Source organism: Diabrotica virgifera, chromosome 2 (assembly GCF_917563875.1).
Source record: "Diabrotica virgifera virgifera chromosome 2, PGI_DIABVI_V3a".
NCBI lineage: Eukaryota > Metazoa > Arthropoda > Insecta > Coleoptera > Chrysomelidae > Diabrotica > Diabrotica virgifera.
Window position 1 is genome coordinate 71,639,038 of NC_065444.1, and position 19,099 is coordinate 71,658,136.

The following is a 19,099-nucleotide window of genomic DNA, read 5'->3' on the forward strand; positions in this document are numbered from 1 at the left end:
ATAAGAGCTAAAAAAAATTTTTTTTGTTGAACATTTATTATTGTTGAAGCTTATTATTAAATGTATTTTAGGTAAGTTTTACAGAAAAAAGTTTTGATCACTCTGTATATACATTTTTTCAGCTGGTAATTTTCGGTTTTTGTATTACATTTTTGTTATCTTTCTTAGTTTTCTCAAAAATAAATTGTTTATTTCAATTTTAAACTAAAATAATTCAGTGTTTTTTAAAGATTACATCCCAAGCTTTAAAAAAATAGCAAAAAAATTGTATTAGATTTATTCAAGCTTGAGTAATACCGTCTTAAACTGGTGGGAATTCTGTAAAACTACGAAGTTTTCAAAAATTACATTTTTTGAGACATCGTATTATTTGAATTAAATTTTTGAAATTTTTTTTGAATAAAACATCGTTTAGTAAGATGATTGAGAGTTAAGTTGTGGAAATTTGACACTTTTATAAGTAAAATTGTATTAGTTACACATTTTTAAATCATTTTTAAACAAAATTCATGTAAGGCTCACTTTCCGCCCACACCGTACTTATGTCCATACATTTTATTTCTTTTTATTACAACCATAAGATAGCTTATTTTATCTTCTTTCATGTCCAATTTGTAAAATTTCTTTTGATCCATTAGTTAAAGAATTACATTAAAAAAACTCAACTGTGCACTTCTTCCAACGCTAGTTTACAGTGCGCCAATGTGTGTGAGAAGGGTGACTTTAGCGTTATAAATAAAAAATTACAGAAGCTAGAGATTTAATTTTAGAAAAATCTTTATAAAAGGTTTTTTTTTGTAAAATTTTATGAATTTTTCAATGGTCAAGTCAGTTTTTTTCTAAAAATTATATTTTCGGAGTTATTTAAAAAAACATCTAACTTCGCTGTTCATTTGTTCCCACTTCTCGAGTAGAACTTTTTGATATGTTGTTTATTAAACATTTCTTAATGAAATTACAAAAAGTTTTATCTTGTTTGATTTTTTCCGAAGTGAAAATCTAAATGCACTCCCCTATATATTGTTACTGTGGAATACTTATAATAAATTTTGAACATCTTTAACAACAAAATACTTGGATCACAGAATATATCCTAGTGTATGCTCTGCTTGCATCTTCCATAAATAATAAACAATAAACAATAAATTATTTTTTGTTAATTTCACGTCTTAAATCAATCAGAACAGAGCCAGAAGTACAGATATACAACCGAGATGCAAGGTGGAGAATATTCATAAATGAAAAGAAACAGAAGAATAGAATGGAACCGGAACGACTACATAAGCGGAACGACAACAAATAGAGTAGTAAGAACGGCGAGAGACGGTTCTTCAATAGGAAGAGAATCAGAGGAAAGACCACGAGAACGATGGATGGACAACTTACTAGAGGCACACTGAAAAAACCAACAGATCATATCTACAGAAAAAGAAGAAGAAGAATAAGAAGAAGAAGAAGAAGAAGAAGAAGAAGAAGAAGAAGAAGAAGAAGAAGAAGAGTTTTTTATGGTTTCTAGTTATTACATTTAGAGCAGTTTGAGAACGAATTATCGGTTTGAATATTTGGCAAGTACTGGTCAAAACAGATTTATTCGTACGTGATAATTTTTTATAGGGCGGCAGATTCGTGAAAAATTTTATAAGAATTGCACATTTAATGATACAAGCGTATAATTTGGTCCACATAAGCTGCACATATAAAGGTTCACATTTAGATATGAGGCCATCTAAGATTTTGCCTCTTACAAAAATGGCGGTCATTCAAAATTGGCGACTATACATATATGACTAATAGCACGATATCTTTTGAATGAAAAGTCCGATTTCAACCAAATTTGGTACTTGGGTTCGTTTTGTGATTTACAAGATCTATGTCGTGAGCTGGAAGAATGGGTTTACCAGAAGTTGTGTTTTTTCTGGTTTTTTATGTAAAACTATTTTATACTATGTAAATAATTTATTTTCAATTCTTTCACCCTGTATAACTATATTAGTTTTTCAAAATGGTAACACCACCATTGAAAAGAGCGTAACAATATGCTTTAGGAAATATTTTGAACTTTTTAGTTATGTTAATTATAATTATTATTTAATAAATGCATAACGTATCTTCACATGTACATATGTGTGGCAGATTCGTGCAAATATTATAATAATTATTGTACATTTAATGGTAGAGCCATACAATTTGGACCACATAATATGTAGTATATTATACTACACATACAAAAGTTCAAATTTAGATATGAGGCCATCTCAGATTTTGCCTTTTACAAAAATGGCGAGCATTCACAATGCGGCTATACGTATGTAACTAATAGCACGATAACTTTTGAACGAAACGTCCGATTTCAGCCAAATTTTTTATCAAGTTTCTTTTTTTGATGAATAAGATCGAGATCTTGAACAGGAAGAATCGGTTTACCAGAAGTTGTGTTTTTACTGTTTTTTATGTAAAAATATGTTGTTGTTTTTGTCAATTCTTTCACCCTGTATATAATGATTTTTCAAAAAGGTAATACCGCCATTGAAAATAGTGAAAAATATTTTTTAGGAAAGATTTTGAACTTTTTTGTTATGTTAATTACCATTTAATAAATGCATAACCTCTCTTCACACGTACCTATGTGCGGTAGATTCATGTTGAATGCCCGCCATTTTTGTAAAAGACGAAATCTGAGATGGCCTCATATCTAAATTTGAATCTTTGTATGTGTAGTGTGTGTGGTCCAAATTATATGCTTTTACCATTAAATGTACAATAATTCTTATATTATTTGCACTAATGCGCCGCACATAGTTTCATAGGTACATGTTAAGATACGTTATGCATTTATTGATTGGTAATTAACATAACTAAAGAGTTCAAAATATTTCCTAAAAAATATTTTTACGCTCTTTTCAACGCCGGTATTAACTTTTTGAAAAATTAATATATACAGGGTGAAAGAATTGGTACAAAAACAACATGTTTTTATATAAAAATCAGGAAAACCACAACTTCTGGTAAATCGATTCTTCCGGTTCAAGACCTTAGTCTTACACATCAAAAAGAGAATCTATATACCAAAGTTCAAAAGAATATAGTTCAAAAGTTATCGTGCTATAAGTCACATATGTATAGTCGTCATTTTGCATGCCCGCCATTTTTGTAAAAGGTAAAATCTGAGATGGCCTTTTATCTTAATTTGAACCTTGATGTGTGTAGTATATGTGGTCCAAATTATATGCTTCTACCATTAAATGCACAATAATTCTTATAATGCACGAATTTGCCATAGGTACATGTGAAAACACGTTATGCATTTATTAAATGGTAATTAACATAACTAAAAAGTTCAAAACATTTTCAACAAAATATTTTTACGCTCTTTTTAATTGCGGTATTACCTTTTTGAAAAATTAGTATATACAGAGGGTTAAAATTGAAAAAATATATTTTTACATAAACAACCAGAAAAACACAGAATTCTGATAAACCGATTCTTCCGGTTCACCACATCCCTCTTGTAAATAAAAAAACCTATATACCAAATTTGGTTGAAATCGGACTTTTCGTTCAAAAGTTATGGTACTATTAACACATAAGTATAGCCGACATTTTGAACGCCCGCCATTTTTGTAAAAGGCAAATCTGAGATGGCCTCATATCTAAATTTGAACCTTTATATGTGTAGTATATGTGGTCCAAATTATATGCTTGTATCATTAAATGTGCAATTGTTTCACATATCGGTCGCACTATTACGCACTGGTGGCACGACAAATTGTTTAAGGGTTAAACAATTTAAGTATAACTTACTGTGGTTGGAGGTTGCATCCAAGGTTCACCATCAATTTGCATGGGGAAAGTCTTTTTTGTCTTGATCAAAACTGAGGAACATTGTGCCAATCTTCTGCCACTAGCTCTCAGTCCTGTCCGAACTTGGCCCATATGTAGACAATTTTCCAGGCCTATCACTTCTATCAGCCCATCTCCGATATCTACAACAAGCATCAAAAATGCATAGAGAAAAAAAATGAATAAATCAATTATTTTAAAAACAATTCCAACTAATTTTAATTGCTTAGTGCTACATCTTTAGCGTTTAACACAATCTACAATCCCTTCCCACTAATTCTTCAACGTTAAAGAGGATGTCGGAGAATTTTCTGTTAAAAAAATGGAAAAAATACATTGCAGATATTCTATACCTTGTATCGCCACACTAAGATCCACAGAATTGAAACTGCTCGTACTAAGTTCTTTTTGTCTCTTTTTCGGCTTTTTCCTTCTCGTGCTTGACAGGTGCTCTCCCCAAAGGTTAGAACCTCCATGAGTATATGGAATATTTAGTAGAGCTATTCCCTGCAGAGGTGGACCGTTCGCCAAATCCAGACTTTGGTCGTCACACTAAAATATAAGATTTGTGTAAATAGACCAGGGCATTTAGATAGCACTAAAAACACCCGAATAAATAAATTTTTAAATACAGCACTTAGAGACCTGCAGTTTTTTGCATTATGTTCAGGATGACATCAGGAAAAAAGTCTACTATTCAAAAATAGATGGAAATGCATAATTGCACTGTAAAGTGCATAAAATGCATCCAAAATTGCATAGATATAAAAATAAATTCAAAATCAGTGTACTAAGGAACAAAATTTATTACTTTAGGGGTTTTTGGGGTCACTGAATACGATTACGCCATCAGAACTGACCCTTGGATCACCTGGTGTCTAAGGTCAGTGCAAGAGACGTCATCTTCTGGAGCTTCGATGGTTTTCGGTATTAAATCGATGCAAACGGATTACTCACGGGTTTTAGGGGTTACTAAGTACTGATATGCCATCAGAATTGACCTCCGGAGTACCTACGAACCTCCTAGTACCTAGGTACCTAATTGACCTCCGGAGTAGGGTTGCTACTAAGGCACGTCATCTTCTGGAGTTTCGAGTGATTTCGGCACTAAATTGATGCAACTGGACTATTCAGGGGGTTTTTGAGGTGGCTAAACAGGAATATGCCATCAGAACAGACCTTTGGATCACCTGGTGCCCAAGGCCACTGTAAGGGACGTCATCTTCTGGAGTTTCGAGGACTTACGGGTTTTTGAGGTCGCTAAACACGAATATGGTATCAAAACCGACTTCCTGTGCAACTGGAGCCCAAGATCATTGCAAGGGGCGTCCTCTACTGGAGTTTGAGAGATTTCGGCACTAAATTGATGAAAATGGATTACTCGGGGTTTTTGGGTCGTTAAACATGAATATGCCATCAGAACAGACCACCGGATCACCTGGTGCCGAAGGTCACTGCAAGGGACGTGACGTCATCTAGAGTTTCGAGGGTTTTCGGTATTAAATTGATTCAAACGGATTACTTGCAGGTTTTTGGGGGTAGCTAATCACGAATATGTCATCAGGATTTAATTCCGGAGTACCTGTTGCCCAGGATCGCTACTAAGGCACGTCATCTTCTGGAGTTTCGAGGGCTTTCGGCATAAAATGGATGCAAATGGATTACTCGGGGGGTTTTTTGAGGTCACCAAACACGAATAGGCCATAAGAACAGACCCACGGAGCACCTGGTGACCATGGTCACTGCAAGGGACGTCACTGTGCCATTCAATTGTCTTACTTATGCATATATAAAATTTATACTAAATAAAATAGAATATAATATAATACTATAAATTTATATATTTCCAGATCGATTTACTATATAGGACAATGTTATTATGCGTTGGTGTTATTATTGATCATAGTAATCACTAGGTACTTCAGAATCCTTCATCTAAGTCATATTCGTGTTCAACAATCCTAAAAACCCAAAAGTAATTTGTTTGCATGAATTTGGTACTGAAAACTCACGCAACCTCAGAAGATAATGTGCTTTAGGCACCAGGTGCTAAAGTGTGTGTTCTAACGGCGTATTCGTATTCAGCAACCCCAAAAAGCCATGAGTAATCCGTTTGAATCAATTTAGTACCGAAAACTTTCGAAACTCCAGAAGATGGCGTGCCCTAGGAACCAGCTGGTCCGGTGTCTGTTCTGATGGCATATTCGTATTCAGCAACCCCAAAAACTATAAGTAATCGGTTTGCGTCAATATAGTACCGAAAAACCTCGCCCAGAGGATGACGCCCCTTGCAGTGACCGCGGACACCAGGTGCTACGATGGTCTGTTTTGATCGCATGTTCGTGTTTAACGACTTTAAAAATCCCCCGAGTAATCCATTTTGATGGCATATTCGTATTTAGCGACCTCAAAAACCCTCTAGTAATTCATTTGCATCAATTAAATGCCGAAACCAGTCGAAACCCCAGAAGATGACGTGCCCTAGGAGCGACCCTGAGCACCAGGTACTCCGGAGTTTAGTTCTGATGGCAAATTTGTGTTTATCGACCCCAAAAAACCCGTGAGTAATCCGTTTACATCAATTAAATGCCGAAAACAGTCGAAACTCCAGAAGATTACGTATTAGTAGCGATCCTGGGCACCAGGTACTCAGGAATTTAATTCTCATGGCATATTCGTGTTTAACGACCCCAAAAACCCGTAAGTCATCCGTTTGCACCAATTTGATACCGAAAGCCCTCGAAAGTCCAGAAGATGACGTCCATTGCAGTGACCTTGGGCACCAGGTGATCCAAAGGTCTGTTCTGATGGCATATTCGTGTTTAACCACCTCAAAGACCCCCCGAATAGTCCAGTTGACGTGCCTTAGTAGCGACCCTACTGCGGAGGTCAATTAGGTACCTAGGTACTAGGAGGTTCCTAGGTACTCCGGAGGTCAATTCTGATGGCATATCAGCACTTAGTGACCCCTAAAACCCGTGAGTAATCCATTAGCATCGATTTAATACCGAAAACCATCGAAACTCCAGAAAATGACGTCTCTTGCACTGACCTTGGACACCAGGTGATCCAAGGGTCAGTTCTGATGGCATAATCGTATTCAGTGACCCCAAAAAACCCCAAAGTAATAAATTTTGTTCCTTAGTATACTGATTTTGACTTTATTTATATTTATATATTTATGCAATTTTGGATGCATTTTATGCACTTTACGGGACTTTTTTCCTGACGTCATCCTGAACATAATGCAAAAAACTGCAAGTCTCTAGGTGCTGTATTTAAAAATTTATTTATTTTGTGCTAAATGCCCTCATCTAAAAGAAGTAACAAAGTGGAAAACGTATAAAAACTTACGCTTATTTCGATGTGCTCGTGCAGATTTTTGCAAGAGGCCGAAAACTGTTCCGAAGTAGCGTATTCGAAGTACCAAAGTTTATTTTTCATTCTACTGTTAAATTTTTCCGGATTCTTTTCTCGTTCTAAGTGAAATTTGACACAAATAGCAGCATCCTAAAAGGATAAAAATATAAATGCCGATCTTACCACAAAAAATTTTACACAATTATTTACAACTAAGAAATTAAATAGAAAACTATAATACCTGAAGAAGAGGAAGAAACAGGAAATGAAGAAGAATCCAACATAGACACAGAACTAGAAATCACAAAAGAAGAAATACGCCAGTCAATGGGAGCAAGAATAGGATATTACCTCCGAATTCTATCATACTGCATGGACTTTAATGAAATTTTGGGCATAGCCTCTACTTAACTCCTAATTCAAAGTCTACCCTATGCCGATGTGTGCTTTTATCTTGGTGGTGGTTCCCACCCCTTCTCAGGGGTGGAAAATTTTTTGGTTAAACGGTTTACCACGGAATTCGCTAGAGAACCTAATTCTAAGCAAAAACTGTTCTATAATTTTTTTTTGAAAACTCAATACTTTTTGAGATATTCGTGGTTGAAAATTGACCATTTTCATTGAAACATAATACCTTTTCGAACGGTTTTTTGCGAATACCTTAAAAACTATGCATCTAACTAAAAAAACTATAATAAATATTTTTGTAGGTTATAAAAAAACAAAGAGACACTTGCCTTCACAAATCTTCTAGTTATAATATAAAAAGAGATGTGTTAAATGAAAATAGTCTGTTTTTTTGGTACATTCTTAAATTGTATTTGGTGTATTCAACTTGAAATAACAGAGAAACGGTCAATTTTAGGTATATAATGTTACTAATACCTTTTGTAGTACTTGAAAAGACCTTTAAAATGATATATTATAGGTCCATTACATTAAAACTAAGCGAGATAAGCTGCAAACAAAAGTGATAACTAATGTATTTAAAAAAAAATGGGAAGTAATTTTAACCCCCATCCACCAAAATGTAAATGCATCGTTTTCCTTCCACAATACCTTTTATTATAGTGTTATTTCTATGTTCCAAAAGTTGGACGGGTTTAAAATGAATGGTTTAAAAAAAAGATCAAATTCTAGAGAGCATTTTTAAATTTTCTTAAAAATCTTCCTTTTTCTCGATGTAACTTGAAAATAATAAGAGATACAGTAATGAAAAACAAAAAGGAAATTTTTATCTGAAAAAGCCCTACATTTTTGTGTGAGATCTTTTTTTCGTATCTCTTATCTTTGTCGAGTTACATGGAGAAAAAGGAAGATTTTTAAGAAACTTTAAAAATGCGCTCTATAATGTGATCTTATTTTTTTCAAAGACCATTCATTTTAATCCAGTCCAACTTTTTGAACATAGAAATAACACTATAATAAAAAGTATTGTAGAAGAAAAACGATGTATTTAAATTTTGATGGATGAGGGGTTAAATATACTTCTCATTTCTTCTCAATATACATTAGTCATCAACTTTTTTGCAGAATATCTCGCTTAGTTTGAATGTAATCGACCATTATCATTGCTCATTTTAAAGGTCTTTTCAAGCACTACAAAAGTTATTAGTATCATTATACACCTAAAATCGACAGTTTCTCTGTTATTTGAAGTTGAATACACCGATTTGAGCATGCAGCAAAAAACAAACTCTTCTTACCTACCATATCCCTCTTTGTATTTTAACTAGAAGAATTATGAAGGAACGAATCTCTTTGTTTTTTTATAACCTACAGTAATATTTTATATAGTTTTTTTTTGTTAAATTCAAAGTTTTTAAGGTATTCGCAAAAATCCGTCCGAAAAGGTGTCATTTTTCAATGAAAATGGCCAATTTTCAACCACGAATAACTCAAAAAGTATTGAGTTTTCAAAAAATAGTTATGGAACAGTTTTTGCTTAAAATTAGGTTCTCTAGCCTCTTCCGTGGCTATTTTAACCAAAACATGTTTCACCCCTGAGAAGGGGTTTCTTGAGCTATTCCCTACTTACTGTGAAAATATCAAGTAAATCGATGTAGTAGGATGGAATTCGGAGCCAAATACCTTCATTGACTGCCCTAAAATACGAAATAACATACAGTCGGAAAAATGAAAGAATACTCATGAACGATCACATCAATCACTTATTTTGTATTTGCTGTCTTCTTCTATAACAAACGTTTGTAATTTATAGAAAAAGGCAGCAAATACAAAATAAGTGATTGATGTGATCGTTCATGGGTATTCTTTCATTTTTCCGACTGTACGTAAATTAAAAAACAGAAAAACCCCAGGACCCGATGGGGTATCAAATGAACTCCTAAAATACGGAGGAGAAACCTTAATCAAAAACAAAGAGATCCTCTTTCAAGAAATAATATGTAGTCAGCGTGTACCAGACCAGTGGAGGACGAGTATAACAATACCTATACACAAGAGAGGAAATAGCAAAACCCTAGCAACTACCGTACCATCACCTTGCTGAGCACAACTTTTAAACTTTTAACAAAAAATACTTGCCAATAAAATAAATGAAGAATACACAATTAGTAAGGAACAACAAGGTTTTCGGAAAAATAGGTCCACAATAGACGCCATATTCATAGCCAGACAAATTGCTGAGAAAGCACTGAAATATAATAAACCTGCATTTATGTGCTTTATAGATCTGACCAAGGCCTTTGATTGTGTAAGATTGGAAGATGTGCTAAGATTGCTAAAGGAGAAAAATCAGCCCAATAAGGTGATAAGGATAATTAAAGACATTAATACGAAGAACAAAACCAGAATAAAAGTCGAGAATGAACTAACATCGGAAGTAGAAATCAACTCGGGAATCAGACAAGGCGATAGCTTGAGCCCATTGCTTTTTAATTTAGTAATGGACAAAATCATAGAAAACATTAAAGATACTGGAAAAGAATATAAGATGGCAGAAAAACAAATAAAAATCCTCTCTTATGCTGACAACGCAATCTTAATCTCCGATAACGAGGATAACCTACAAACTTTCAGTACAGTGGCGAAGAACTACAACATAAAAATATCAACAGCTAAGATAAAATCCCTGGTAGTGTCAAGGGAACCCATAAGATGCAAATTAGTAATTAACAACGAACTAATTGAACAAGTCTCGAGATTCCAATATCTGGGAGTCCAAAGTTATGGGATGTTAAAGAGAGCGTCCGAAAGCAAGCATATAAAGCCAATTACGTGTCACGTTGTCTGTGGGATGTCATTTGGAGAAACAAAGATATGAGGCTGGAAGGGAAAGTACGCAAATACAAATCATGTGTAAGACCGATCATGACGTACGCGATAGAAACAAGATGTGACACAGCAGAAACCAAGAGGATACTGAGAACATCAGAAATGAGAAAGTTGAGGTCAATAACGGGGAAAACACTGAGAGATAGAATACCGAATGACATAATAAGAGATCTCTGTTACATACAAGATATAGTACGGTGTGGAAGACAGAGACGACGAGAGTGGAATCAGCATGTGACGAGAATGGACAGCGAGAGAATAGCCCGTATAGGCAGGGATTCGAAGCCAACAGGCAAGAGACCAATAGGAAGGCCCTTTAAAAGATGGCGAGATAGCTGGCAGTCAACATCACAGCTACGGATACAAGCTCAAAATCGGTTAAGAACAGGTCAAGTGGCCTAATATAAGAAGAAGAAGAAGAAATTAAACCAAACCCTTGTAGAAATAGTGGCGCACTACAACTACCTCGGTACCATACTAAATGAAGAATAAAACTAAAAATGCTGGGATGCTACGTCTTCTCTGTCATTGTTTATAGTGTACCTTGACCGAAGATATGTGTGCAGAAAATTGGAAGTATTTGGATTGGAAGCCGTGGACTGACGGGGTCACAAATGAGGAGGTACTCAGAATAATCCAGATATGCCCTCCTTCAAGTCATCTTACAAGGAAAAATATTTGAAAAGCGAGGTCCAGGAAGAAGAAGGACATCCTGGTTAAATAACCTCAGAACCTGGTTTAACACAACATCTATGAAGCTTTTCCGCGTTGCCGCAGATAAAGTGAAGATTGCCATGATGATCGCCAACATTCGTCACGGATAGGCACATCAATAAAAATAAAGAAACTAAATATCTACTGTAGATTTGTGTTCTTTTAAAGATACATCGATATGATTATAGAAAACAGAAAATATGGAAACAATAGGAGGTAATTTGGATATTGTAATATAGTGCCAAATGTCGACATAATATCCAAACAAAGCAACTAAAGTAGGTACAGTCGGAAAAATGAAAGAATACCCATGAACGATCACATCAATCACATATTTTATATTTGCTGTTTTTTTCCATAAATAACAAACGAGAGAGATAGATTATTAATAATCTGAATAATATGTGATTGATGTGATCGTTCATGCGTATTCTTTCATTTTTCCGACTGTATGTCTGGTCATAAATACAGAGATAAGTAGGTACATATCCTAATTCATATAAAAACAGCTTCTTCTTGTTCTTCCTCTTTATAAGCAATTCTGCTTGTTCATTGGCGGACTGAAACCTCTATGGAAGGTTGTCACTCCATCTTTTGCGCGGTCGGCCGATACTTCTTCTATCGATTGGTGATTTATCTCTTGCTAATTTGACCACACGTGTCTTCACTCCTCTTTCGATCTCTCAGCGTATTTCCTGTAATTCTTCTCAGTACTCTCATCTCTGCCGTTTCCAGTAGTCTTTGTGTTGTGGCTGTATCGGGTCTTGTTTCTGATGCATATGTCATTATTGGTCTTACACTGGCATTATAAATTCTTTACTTAATTTCAGTGTTTTTTTTTTACTATATTAAGAAGATTAAATATTTAAAGACCGTAAGTCCATAAAATATTAATAACGAAGAAAAATTAGTTCAATAGCTGTTGAGAGGTAATTTATGTACTGAAATAAAGAGATGGTACTAAGCTAAGGTAAGCTAATTCCTTTCAACATCATAGGTGTGTTCAAAAACGATCTACAAAAAATTAATAACAATAACAATAAGATCAGAATAATAAAATAAGAATAATAATAAACAAGACGGTGAGGTCCTCAAAGTTCCATAGCAAGTTTTTTCTTTGTTTTTATCTTCCGCGGCTCTCTACTCAATTCGAAAGCCGCCTTGCTATGGACTGTCCAAGTTGCTCACCATATTTTCTCTATATACATACATACACATATTTATACTTTTAATACTTGACACTACAAAACTATTTTGGTACTTGACAGAAACATCACCAACGCATTATACATACGGCTAAGATATTAAGAATATTAAACGGAGCTGGTATCTTAAGTCTATGTAGCTGCTGAATAAATCGATCTGTTTCATTCTTATATTTTTGGCATTAAAAAAAAATATGATCTAAATCACCTTTTTTATCACAATTTGGACATCGATCATTTTCGAGAACACGAATTTTATGCAGGTGTGTGGGATAACAGGCGTGACCAAAACGAAGACGTATTATAGTTGTGATGTATTTTCTTGAATAATTATATGGCTGGAACCACGTTCTATTCGGTATTTTCTTTTGTATACTACAGTACCTAGAAGGGTTGGTATAAGTATGATGTAACCAAAATTCATTCCAAATTGTGAGGTATTTCATTTTAATATAAGAGACTGCATCACAAAAACTTACAGGATGTTTATTACGCAAACCATTTTTTACACTTTTTTTCGCCAGCATATCAACATGCTCATTATGTTCAAGACCGATATGTGCTTTAACCCAAACAAAATTAATCTTTTTTTATTAACTTTATGTAGTTCCAAAAATCTTTTTTGATTGCATATATGATATAATTGGAGGAGTAACTTGGGTACTTAGTCAAAACCAATGAGTTTAAAACAGACAGGGAGTATGATATAATTATTGCAGAATCAATTGTAGACTGACTTACATACGTCAAAGCTTCGCAGATTGCAATAGATTCAGCACTAAATATAGAAAATATGTTATCTAGTTTGTAGGAATAATTAATATTTTTGGAGGGAATATAAAAAGCACATCCTACACCATCCTCGGACTTGGAAGCATCAGTATATATAGCCACAGATTCTTCAAAGCTTGCTAGTATAGAGTTTAATAAGTTAATATTAATTAACATTTCAGTGTTAATATGTCGGTTTCGCCATATAGTGTTATTAAGGCATCCTGCCAGTTTATTTGCTTTTTGTACTTGATTTCTCATTTCTTTATCCAGGTCTTCGTAACTTATAATGTAATTCCAAGGTATTTTACTTCTATTACTTGTTCAATGCTGATACCATTTTACATCTGATTGGTTCTTTACTGATTACTATTGTTTTAGTTTTCTAAGATGAAATTGTCATATTGAATTTTTTGCTCTTATGTTAAATCTGTGGACTAATCTTTGCAGACTATCTTCATTTTGGTTCATCAGTATTGCGTCGTCTGCGTAGCAGAGTAATTTTACTTCTTTGTTTTCCATTCTATATCCTCTTCCTTTGTTGACGTTTTTGATGATTTCATCCATGGTTCAATTGAAGAGCATATGACTCAATGAGTCTCCTTGTCTTATTCCGCTGCCTATACCTATAGGTTGTGTATAGATGGACTATTAATTCTGACTTCCATTTTGTTATTTTAGTAGATGTTTTCAATAGTTCTTATGATATCTAGGGGGACTTCTCTATTATACAGAAGATGGATTACATCTTCGAGTCTTACTCTGTCAAATGCTTTCTTCAAGTGAATCAGACATGGTCTATTATACTCTAGTGATTTCTCAGTAATTTGCTATATGACGAATATTGCATCTGTACACGATCTTCCAGTACGAAAACCTTGTTGTTCATCTGCTAAACTTATCCTGTGATTCATTACGTTTTGTAAAATTATAGTTGTAAGTTTTAGGGTAGTATTCAACAAGTTGATACCTCTATAGTTTTCTGGCTGCTTTTTGTCTCCTTTTTTGAATAGTAGAATTAGTTCGCTCGTTCTCCATTCTTCGGGTATTTTTTTGTGTTTTATAATTTTGTTAATTAATGTTGTTAATTGTTCTGTCAATGCTGCTCCATAATATTTCAGTAATTCGTTTGGTATTCCATTCTTACCTGCAGCTTTTCTGTTCTTCAGCTTTTCAAGTGTTTTAGAACTTACTGTGTACTTATATTAACATCTTCGTTTGTGGTAATTTCTGGTGTTTCCGGTTCTAGCGTCATATGTTGTTCCTATGCATAGAGCTTTTTTAGATAGTTAATCCATGTATCCTTTTCTATGTGTTTTAGTTCTATTAGTTCCTTTACCTCTGTTCTTTGACCTCTTATGAAGCGCCATATTTCCTTTCGAGACCATAAAAATCATGTTTCATTTCTTTCTAAAAACGTTCCCAGTGATCATTTTTTATTCTTCTTACGACTGAATGTGTTTCGTTTCTTATTGTCTTATAATTATCGTATTCCTCTTGTGTCTTAATTGACATGTATTTTAGGTGAGCTTTTTTTTCATTTTTCCTCCACTTCTGTACAAAACCATGGAGTTCTTCACCTTGGAAGCGATTTATATTTATTAATGTTTCTTTCGCCAAGAACTTCCTTGGCTGAGGTTAAGATATTAGACTTAATTTTTGCCCAGCTTTCTTCGACTCCGTCACTTTCTGTGATGTACATGTTTCTACTTCTCTCCGTTATTCTTTTTTGAAATATGTATCTTGTGGAGTCGTCCTGTAAACTTTAGACTTTAATCTTGGTGGTGTATTCTGCTGTTAAAAACAGCTAATGAAGTTTATTGTTGCACATACTAGAACCGGTATGGTCTAAGTTTGATTAAAATAACTAAACGAAAAGAATAATTGAATCCAGAACGTTATGAAATATTGTTTAGGCTGTCGCCTCTTCAAGGTAGGTCTGCTCCTTTTTTTTGTTACGGGAGCTTATAATGGGGACGACCAATGTTATTTGCTAATGGTTGATTGTCAGAAGTGAATAGAGCGGGGAATTTGAAGATGGTGTTTAATAGCTAAGAAGCTAAGCATTTTTTTCGGAACTAGGAGAACTCAACCAAATCGTGAGAAGAACTACGATGTTACACGCCATACATTGGAATGGCTCTTAATCAGCATTTTAGCTTGCAGATTATGTTATCTGCTTTATCTTAGAGGAGTTTGCAGCCAACTGTAGAGTTTGACTGGAGGGAGTGGAACTTTTTCCTTGGGACGCCTGGTGAGTATACTTTAGCTAGACGGGGGAAATGACTCTTCAGGGCCTCTTTAGTTCTTATGTTGGAGCTATCTATCGTGCGTACGACGTAGACGGGGGAAAGGACTCTTCAGGGCCTCTTTAGTTCTTATGTTGGAGCTATCTATCGTGCGTACGATGTATCTTTTGTTGAGATAATGACTTTTCTCCTCTATAGTTGGGAGATGAGTCGATATGTACTAATACTGATGTATACCAAGCACATTTCCTCATGCATTTCTTCAGGATTTTTCTTTCAGTGGTCAAGATGAAATGATTTTGGCATTTGTTTAGTGACGCGTAGACATACTCATTGTATTCGATTACTGGCCTGATAAATGTCCTATAGGTGTGCAGGAGAGTTTTGGTAGAAGTGTTTCCAAATTTTCCAGATAATACGCTATAATATTAATATACCTAATAATATAAAAATAAGAACTTTGTTACTTACCACTCCTATAGAAAAATAGTTATTAATAATATTATACGGGATTCTGGTATCTGGTATTTTCTGGTCCGGATCAGGAGGTGACGTATCATATAAATCGATCATCCACCTGTCTAGCATAACAGTGGAAGCTCTAGCAATTTTGTGTAGCATCTTATGTATAGATTCCCCCTCGTATCCTCCTCCCCAACGAAGGCATCTGGCTAAGTCGTTTCCTGTTCCTAACGGAATCACTGCTACTGGTGGTTGACATTCTAGTTCGACTTTATCTGAAGATAAAATTGTTTATTAGCTCAAAAAGAGGCTTATAAAAGATATAAAACTACAATATTGATGTTGGAAATTAGTAATTAAGAATTGCTTAATAATTCTTCTTATGGTGTCATACCTCTTTTGGGCGTATCTTCTGCATATACAGTGTTGAGTGCGCTAATAACCGGCAAAATAACGCAAAAGATGGAAACATGATATGTTGTGAACTAAAAAGAGATGGAACTTGTAGAGGTGGGAAATTAGCGATAGAAACCTATAAATTTACATTACATTACATTACCACTATAGATAGTTTACCACCTTTAGACGTTAACTTAAGAGCTAGTTGACTTCAGTCACAATTATAGGTATGCCATTAACATGTTTTTAATTGTAAAGAATTATCAGAGCTGTTAGAAGTAATAGAACGAGTTAGTTTGAAAGCAAGACTGTCCTTAAATCAATAGAAAACAAAGATTATGATTAATGCGTTGATTAATTTGCTTTAATTTTTAAAACATTTTTTATTTAAAAACTAATTTCAAAATTAAACAGACACAGTTTTCTCATTACTTCAGGCTAAAATAATTCAGCTACTACACTGCCATATTTTGACGTTTATTTGTGTGTCAGCCTCTAAGGATTGTGATGTCGCCTGCGGTCGCCATTTGGACGTGTCGACAGGAGTCAAACGTTAAAATGTCCTCAAGTGGCTACCTTAGTAAGTACTCAACCCTCAAATTACTATACCCTGTTTTTAAACCAAGAGGAGTAAACTCAAAAAACTGATTCACACCCAAGAAACTCACTAGAAAAATCGCCAAAATATATCTTCTTATAAATATTATATTATACTAATACGTCGCTAAAGAGTTCTAAAAACAATTGTTTTTTTTATATAAAAAAAGAGACTAAAAATCTAAAAATTAAAGGAATATTGCAGAAAACAAAAAAATCGCTGATATAACTTAATTAACCTATAAAATGCCAACAGTGTCAAAATTTCATAAATGTCAATAGTGTCAAAATTTAATAAGAGTCTAGGAACTAGAGAAGCACTATTTTGTATGCTCGTTCTCTTACAAAAAAGTTGTGAATTCCGAAAGAACATTTATGTTTGTTTCATCGACTTCGAGAAGGCATTCGACCGAGTACAACACGATACACTTTTCGATTGCCTGCAGGCAGCAGGACTTGACCACTACGATATTAGACTGCTGAAATACTTATATTACAACCAAGTAGCCTCTATCCAAATTGGAGACAGTCGTACTGAAAAACTACCGATAAAACGTGGAGTACCGGAGTATGACAAGGTTGTGTTTTATAACCCACCCTTTTAAATATATACTCTGAAGAAATCTTTATGGAGGCTTTGGATGACAGACAAGAGGGAGTAAGGCTAGGCGGAGAAGTAATTAATAATATTAGATACGCTGACGATACAGCCATTCTTGCTGAAAATTTACAAGATCTTCAGACACTACTAAATCTAGTCAGTGAAGCAAGTTATCGGAGAGGCCTTTTCACCATTTCAAAGAGAGGCACCATTTCAAAAATAAAGTGGATGGTAGTTGGAAAGATTAATATAGATCAAGGTCAGCTTTCTCTTGACGGAGAGGAGTTAGAACGGGTGAATCATTTTAAGTACCTTAGCAGCTGGTTAAATGTGGTTAATTGTGACTCTGATGAAGAGATAATAACTAGGATCGAAATATTACGGAAGGCTTTTATGACCTGGAAACCAGTTTTATGTAACAGAAACCTGTCGATGAATATTCGAAAGAAGGTCCTGAAATGTTATGTGTGGTCTATCCTATTGTATGGTTGTGAGACATGGACGTTAAAAACCACAATGCTAAACAAAATAGAAGCGTTCGAATTGTGATGCTATCGACGAATCCTAAAGATATCGTGGGTTTCGCACACTTCCAATGAAGATGTTCTTCAAATGATGAATTCAGAACGTCTGCTCATAAGCATCATAAAGAGGAGAAAAACAGAATACTTCGGCCATATAATTCGAGGACCTAAATACCATCTGCTTCGCCTTATAATACAAGGAAAAGTGGAGGAAAAGAGATGGATTGGTCGAAAGGAACTTTCATGGTTGCGTAATATTAGACAATGGTGTGGCTGCACAGTAGAAGAATTATTTCGCGCAGCAGCCGATAGAGAAAGGTTTCAGGAAATTGTAAACATGATAACGGCCAACGTCTGGTGCGGGAGCACGCCAAATAGAATTCTATTTTGCGTGCTCCCGCACCAGACGTTGGCCGTTATCATGTTTACAATTTCCTGAAACCTTTCTCTATCGGCTGCTGCGCGAAATAATTCTTCTACTGTGCAGCCACACCATTGTCTAATATTACGCAACCATGAAAGTTCCTTTCGACCAATCCATCTCTTTTCCTCCACTTTTCCTTGTATTATAAGGCGAAGCAGATGGTATTTAGGTCCTCGAATTATATGGCCGAAGTATTCTGTTTTTCTCCTCTTTATGATGCTTATGAGCAGACGTTCTGAATTCATCATTTGAAGAACATCTTCATTGGAAGTGTGCGAAACCCACGATATCTTTAGGATTCGTCGATAGCATCACAATTCGAACGCTTCTATTTTGTTTAGCATTGTGGTTTTTAACGTCCATGTCTCACAACCATACAATAGGATAGACCACACATAACATTTCAGGACCTTCTTTCGAATATTCATCGACAGGTTTCTGTTACATAAAACTGGTTTCCAGGTCATAAAAGCCTTCCGTAATATTTCGATCCTAGTTATTATCTCTTCATCAGAGTCACAATTAACCACATTTAACCAGCTGCTAAGGTACTTAAAATGATTCACCCGTTCTAACTCCTCTCCGTCAAGAGAAAGCTGACCTTGATCTATATTAATCTTTCCAACTACCATCCACTTTATTTTTGAAATGGTGCC

The 19,099-nt window shown here is 34.8% G+C and overlaps 1 protein-coding gene across 4 annotated transcripts in view; it reads right to left on the reverse strand.

The window, feature by feature from the left end:
• Positions 1 to 19,099, reverse strand: part of LOC114331137 (diacylglycerol kinase 1) — a 1,205,680-nt gene that overhangs the window by 16,271 nt on the left and 1,170,310 nt on the right. For all 4 annotated transcript variants that reach the window (XM_050643769.1, XM_050643768.1, XM_050643771.1 and 1 more), the window contains 4 exons: positions 15,908 to 16,173; positions 7,195 to 7,350; positions 4,194 to 4,392; positions 3,802 to 3,983 (listed from right to left, as the gene is read on the reverse strand). In XM_050643769.1, coding sequence (XP_050499726.1) covers positions 3,802 to 3,983; positions 4,194 to 4,392; positions 7,195 to 7,350; positions 15,908 to 16,173 — 803 coding nt within the window. The remainder of the gene's footprint in view (positions 1 to 3,801; positions 3,984 to 4,193; positions 4,393 to 7,194; positions 7,351 to 15,907; positions 16,174 to 19,099) is intronic.